Source organism: Orycteropus afer, unplaced genomic scaffold (genome assembly GCF_000298275.1).
Source record: "Orycteropus afer afer isolate SDZICR_OR568_19922 unplaced genomic scaffold, OryAfe1.0 scaffold00483, whole genome shotgun sequence".
Taxonomy (NCBI): Eukaryota; Metazoa; Chordata; class Mammalia; order Tubulidentata; family Orycteropodidae; genus Orycteropus; species Orycteropus afer.
The window spans coordinates 1,722,733-1,729,452 of NW_006922070.1; the positions used below are offsets into that span (position 1 = coordinate 1,722,733).

A 6,720-nucleotide genomic window follows, 5' to 3' on the forward strand; every position below is an offset into this window, starting at 1 on the left:
GATCATTCGCATAAACTTATAGGACCATTGTCTGCCAACCCTATATATGTTCTTGGATACACTCCCCATTTCATAGACATACCTAATCGTTTAGCCTGTCCACCCATCTATCCATCCGTATACCCATGTTTGCCTTCACTGACAATGCAGTACTGCATGCATTTTGCACAATTCATTTTTAAGTCTTATCTAATTCCTCTCACATTTTACTATAAGCAGCAAGGAGAAACCATGCAGCCCCTTTAAGATCTTGCTTGGAAATATTCTTAGCCAGATATCCAAGTTCATCACTTACAAGTTCTACTTCCACTAAACATTTGAGAATAATTCAGTTCTTTGCCACTGCATGAAAAGCACCGACCTTTTTCTATTATTCAATTACACGTTCATTATTTTCTTTTACAGTCTCACCAGAAGCATATTTACTATCCATATTTCTAGCAACGTAGACCAGACACTCCTCACTTCCCTCTGAGCCCTCATCAGAATTAGATTTGACATCATAATTCTACCAACAGTCTCTTCAAGAAAATCTAGGCTTTTACTATTAAACTCACTGCTATTGAGTCAGTCCCGACTCATAGTGACCCCTCCTTGGGTTTCTGAGGCAGTATCTCTATGGATGTAGATTACCCAATCTTCCTTCCGAGGAGTGGCTGGTGGGTTTGAACTGCCTGACTTCTGGTTAGCAGTCAGATGCCTAAGGCACTAGACGACCTTAAAACTCTATCACCCTCTACCTGTTATTCATTTCCAAAACCACTTCTAGATTGTAGGTATTTGTTAGAGCAGCACCCCTCCACATTTTGGTACCAAGTTCTGTCTTAGTTATCTAGTGCTGCTATAATAGAATAGCACAAGTGGATGGCTTTAACAACCAGAAATTTATTTTGACTTAGATTAGGAGGTCAGAAGTCTGAACTTAGGGTGCCAGGTATAATGGAAGGCTTTCTTTGTTGGCTCTAGAAGAAGGACCTGGTCTTCTCCAAGCTTCTGCACGTGGGCAGTCTTCATGTGCGCTAGCATCCCTCTTCCCATATCTCTGCCCTTTTGCTTGTTTAATCTCTTTTATTTCTCAAGAGATTGATTCCGATATACCCTGTGCTAACCCTGCCTGGTTAACATAACAAAGACAATCTATACCAAAACGGCGACAGAGGATAGGATTTATAAAAGGTACTTTTTGGGGACACAATTCAATCCATAACAGATATACTGAAGATGTAACTGATTTAGTTCAGTTTAAGTTAGCTTTATACATATGAGGTGAACATTTACATGAGGTAGATACACTCCTTGGAGAGAATAATCATGGGAGAACAGAAGGGCTGCTTATGCACAGGGAGACAGCTCAGGGGGCAAGAGTGCATGCAGGGAAGGACATAGGGAAGAGGTAACTATGGGGAGGACGTGGGAGACGAGCTTTTGCATTGTGGTAAACTGTAGTCAATGTCATGAGACAAAGTGTATGTGAGCTGCTGCAAAGTGAATTTGCTCTGTAAACTTTCACCCAAATAACAATTAAAAAAAAAGAAGTTAGCTTTGTAGACATAATAAAAAATTATTAATACAAGATAAGATAATTTACTCTAACCATAGTGTTTTAAGTAAAATTTCATTATAATTAGGAAATATAAAAATTGATTTACTATCCAGAACTTCAAGAACCAATGTATATTTTATAAGAAACATTCACACTTTTCTGAGTTCTATGTATTAATAAGCTTATCACTAGTTAAGGTGCCCTGGTAGTGCAGTTGTTAAGTGCTCTGCTGCTGATCAAAATGTGGGTGGTTCAAACCCTCCAGCGACTGCATGGGACAAAGATGTGACAGTCTGCTTTCATAAAGTGTTATAGCCTTGGAAACCCTATAGGGCAGCAGTTCTACTCTGTCCCACAGAGTTGCAATCAGCTGGACAGCAATGGGGGCGATTTACAGTTATGAAAATATTAATAACATGGGTTTCATTTAATTTCTTATTGAAGACCGGGTTGTGTCATCCGGCTGATTCTTGGTTGAGTCAAGAGTCTTGGTGGTCTAAGCTGATTCAAACCTTTACTGCTGATCATTTGGCTGTGTTCCTTTTTGGAATCAAGTTTTACATGTTACACTAGAGACTTTTAAGTCTCTCTTTCCATGAAATTAAAATACTTCATGGGGGACATTATGCTGAATGAAATACATTATTCAAAAAAGGAGAAATATTGTATACAACATCATTATAAGAAAAGAACAAAACATTCTTTGATGGTTACCAGGGATGGGAGGGAGAGGGAGGGAAAATTAATAATAGAAGACGTGTTAATAATGGTGAAGAGAAAGGCAATGCATAATATGGAGGAAGTCAGCACAACATGACCAAGGCAAAGGAAGACACTGAGAGTAATACAACAATAAAGGGTAACTACACTAATTAATATAACATAGATAATCCAGCAACAATAGCATTGACAAACATGAATAGATACTTAGGTAGATAGGTATGCTAAAGAGGTATGGGAGGGTGTAAGGGAGCACAACCACCTGCAAATACAGGTTTGGTTGTGAATATTTCTACATACATAGTTGTAGGTGACGCACATATATTAATATAGTTAATAGAGTGGACAAGGGGCTTATTCATGGAAATGCCCCTTGTTAGATGTAACCAAATTTGGTTTATAACCAAATAACCAATTTAGTTATATTGTTAGATATAAACAAATATCTCATGGGATGAAGTTCCTAGGCTCAAAGGTAAAGCACCATAGACTTAGAGGGCATCCATGTCAATTGGCACAATATAGTTCGTAAAGCCATATTCTGCATTCTCCTTTGGTGACTAACATCTGGGGTCTTGAAAGCTTGTGAGTAGCCATCTAAGATACAACTATTTATTTCGTTCCATTTGGAGCAAAGGAGAGTGAAGAAAACCAAGGACCCAAGGGAGTAATTAGTCCAAAGGACTATGGACCACATGAATCACAGCCTATACAACCCTGAGACCAGAAGAACTAGATGGTGTCTGGCTACCTCTATTGATTACTCTGACTGGGTTCACAACAAAGGTCTTAGAGAGGAAGAAAAATGTAGAAGGAAAAAAAATTCACATAAAAGACCAGACTTACTGGTCTGACAGACACTGAAAGAACCTCTGAGAGAATGGCCTTCTGACCTGGAACTGAAGCTATTTCCAGAGACTACCTTTCAGCCAAACAATAGGCTCATAAAATAAACAGTAACACTTGAGAGGAATATGTACCTTAAAACAAACATTAATATGAGATCAAAAGGACATTATTTGCCCAAAAGCAAAGATCAGAAGGCAAGAAGGGGTAGATAATTCGGATGAAAGGAAACAGAATCCTGGGCAGAAATGGGGAAAGTGCCAACACAGTGTAAGGAATGCAATCAATGTTATGAACACTTTATATACAAACTACTGCGTGGGAAACTAATTTGCCCTGAAAACTTACACCTAAAGCACAATACAATTTTTAAAATTTTAAAAAATATTTCAAACTTAGTCTCTTGCTCAGAAATGAAATGAATGAATAAAATGGCCTGTATTAAAGTTCTATATAATTGGTAATGTCTGTTATCATGATATATTAGTCTCTTCTGTTGGTATAACTTTTATTATTAGTATCTCATCATAATTAGTAGGAACATCTAGAAGGGGTGGCAGCCTATTCTTGGGTCATGAAATCAATTTGATCAATCCTGGTGAGTTCTGGTGGCACAGTGTGTAAAGCATTTGGCTGCTAACCAGAAGGTTGGTGGGTCAAACTCATCAGGCACTCTGCAGAAGGAAGATGGGGCAATGGGGGTCACTATGACTCAGAACTGACTTGATGGCAGTAGATTTGGTTTGGTTTTGGTTGGTAAGAACATACAAAAAAGAGTAAAATAGAACTATTATTATTTTATGCACAAACTGTCATGATTTGATCAGTGGCCATTCCCTTAAATGTGTTTCAGGGTCCTTTAATAAAGGTTCCTCATGTTTTGAAAGCATCCTAATTCTTGCTAATAAAAGATCCTTCAAACTATCCTTGTTTTCCTGTCCTAAGACTTACAATTGGCTACCCTCTCAGGAGTCCTACTTCATTAATAAAAATTGTTGTTGTTGTTGTTATGTGCCCTTGAGTTGGACCCAACTCATAGCGACCCCTCCTTGGGTTTCCGAGGCAGCATAACTACAGAAGTAGATTGCCCCATCTTCCTTCCGAGGGGTGTCTGGTGGGTTTGAACCGCCAGCCTTCTGGTTAGTAGTCAAGTGCCTTAGGCACTATGCTACCAGAGCTCCCTAATAAAAATTAAGAGAGACTAAATCTAGGCAGTAGGGATATAAAGGAATGATGGCATAAAAGTATTAATGCTATTTTTGTTACACCATTTTTTAAGATTTTTTTAACATTATGAGTTCATATGATTTATTTTTCTAATTTAATATACTATATTATTATATACATATTTTTAAAGAATACATGCTCTCCTTAACTTTTAAAGGCTTTATCTCACCCTGACAAAAGGGTTTTATAAACAATAATAATTAATAATAATAATAATACTTACATCTTGGAAGACCGGCTCCCACTGTTCTCTTGGTCCAATTGCATCTGAACGCCCAACAACGAGTCCATCCGAATTTATACCAAGGTATTTTCCATAGCCAGATTTCAGGGCAATTCTTCAGAGTAATAAAATAGATAAACATTAAAGAGAAAGAAAGTTTAATACAGAACATAGTAACAGTATATACATACATTAACTAAGAGAAAGAAGTTCAATATGGAATATAAAAATAGTTTACATATACCCACGTGATTTCCCTATAATGAGATTTTCATTCTAATAAAGTACTAATTAAGAAAAAAGTTAAAAATACATGTTTGATGTGGCTCAAGATATCTTGTACTTCTTAAGACACAATTCATGTAGAAGTACTTACTGGGTTTAAAAAAAAAAATCAACACATACAAACATCTTTTTCCTTTAATTATCTAAAATATTGTCATGGATAATAATGTATGCTTTATACAGGGTGGGAGCTCTGGTGGCACAGTGGTTAAGGCATCAGACTGCTAATCAAAAGGTCAGTGGTTCGAACCCAACAGCTGCTCCATGAGAGAAAGATGAGGCAGTCTGCTTCCATAAAGATTTACAGCCTTGGAAACCCTATGGGAGTTGCTATGAGTTAGAATTGCCTCTGTGACAGTGGCTTTGGTTTTCTTCATTTTTATACATGAAGCTTTAATTCTCTTCTAAAGGCACAGTTTTTGCAAATCTAACACAATACCTAAATAATTACTGGATATACAAATAATCCTGTACTTTTGAAATGCCACAAAATCAACTTTTCAAAACAAAAAACAAATTTTGCTTTGTGAATAAAAATTACTCTGTGGGTTTAAGTTTGCTAGATACTGGAATATTTAAGAGATGAATTAAATACACATAAAAAATAAAATGCTACTGATTATTGTTCAATTCAAGCTTACCTGGAATCAGAGAGTTTGACAGCTGTAAACTGCTCTGGAGGACTAGGGCCCTCATCCACTACAAAACAGAACCATTTTAAAATAAATTTGACATTTATTGTAAATATATATGTAAAGATATTCTTTACATATATATTTACAAAATAGTTTAAAGTAAGTAAGCATCAGAGCTTTTCAACGGGAGAAAAAATGTAGATCCTTTAAACTGTTTGTCTTTCTCACTATGATGATTAATTCATTTTTCCGATGGGTAAAAACTGGCTGTTCCTTATTTAAATGTAATAATATTTTGATGTAACAATAGTTTCTATATTACCAAGGTAGATCTATTTTATCTCCTTAGAATTACAGTGTTAGTTTTTGCACCTTAATAAGATAGGTTGGCATGTTGCTTATTTAGGTATTGTCAAGATTTCTCTTTGAGTTTTAAAATACAGTGCATAAACAAATAGGCACTTAACTTTTTTAAAACTAAATATTCTCATTTATTCCAGGTATTATAATTCTGACCAAATGCTTTTTACTCTTCAGTTACTTCCAACTTCATTACTAGTCTTCTGATGGGCTAAAGGGGAAGACAAAACTTCAAACTGTTAACTAAGCCCCAAGTTAGTTTTAGTAAAAGCTCCAAAGAATGAAGAAATGAAAACCTTTGACTTAATCAGATTTTATCTTTTCTTTCCACTTACTATTTTAATTATTTGTGTTGTTTTTTTATTTCAACAGATTCTCTTCTGGAACTATACAGAATGCTATGACATGCTTATATTGGAAACAGGGAGTTGCCAATAGTGGGTAAGTTTTGAGGAAGCAAAAGAGTGGAAGAGTCAAATGCAATGGTTCCATTCCTTTGGAACATACTTGAAACTAGTTAGAATCTGGTCTAAATAAATGTCATAAAATACATACAAACCTTCTTTATGCGGAGCGCCCAGTGTAAAAAGACCATTGTCAAGTGCATGTATATAGGTACCTTTATCCATTTCAATGGCTATGGTTCCTGAAATTTCACCAAAGTTTGTTACTGTCCACCATATTCCTAAAAAATAAAATCAATATAAATTTTTTTTTTTAATCAACTGTATTTATTTGTTTAGACTGAAAACATAAAACTCTTCATATCTCTTTTTTTTTTTTTATTATTAGGATTTGGGTGAAGATTTACAGAGTAAATTCACTTTTCATACAGCAGTTCACATATACTTTGTCTCATGTCATTGACCAAAATTTACAAT

The 6,720-nt window shown here is 35.6% G+C and overlaps 1 protein-coding gene across 1 annotated transcript in view; it reads right to left on the minus strand.

Annotated features, from left to right (window-relative positions):
* The window catches only part of FRG1 (FSHD region gene 1), a 51,786-nt gene that overhangs the window by 17,379 nt on the left and 27,687 nt on the right, over window positions 1–6,720 (minus strand). The window contains exons 3-5 of the mRNA XM_007954953.2: window positions 6,399–6,524; window positions 5,486–5,543; window positions 4,560–4,674 (exon numbers count right to left, since the gene is read on the minus strand). Coding sequence (XP_007953144.1) covers window positions 4,560–4,674; window positions 5,486–5,543; window positions 6,399–6,524 — 299 coding nt within the window. The remainder of the gene's footprint in view (window positions 1–4,559; window positions 4,675–5,485; window positions 5,544–6,398; window positions 6,525–6,720) is intronic.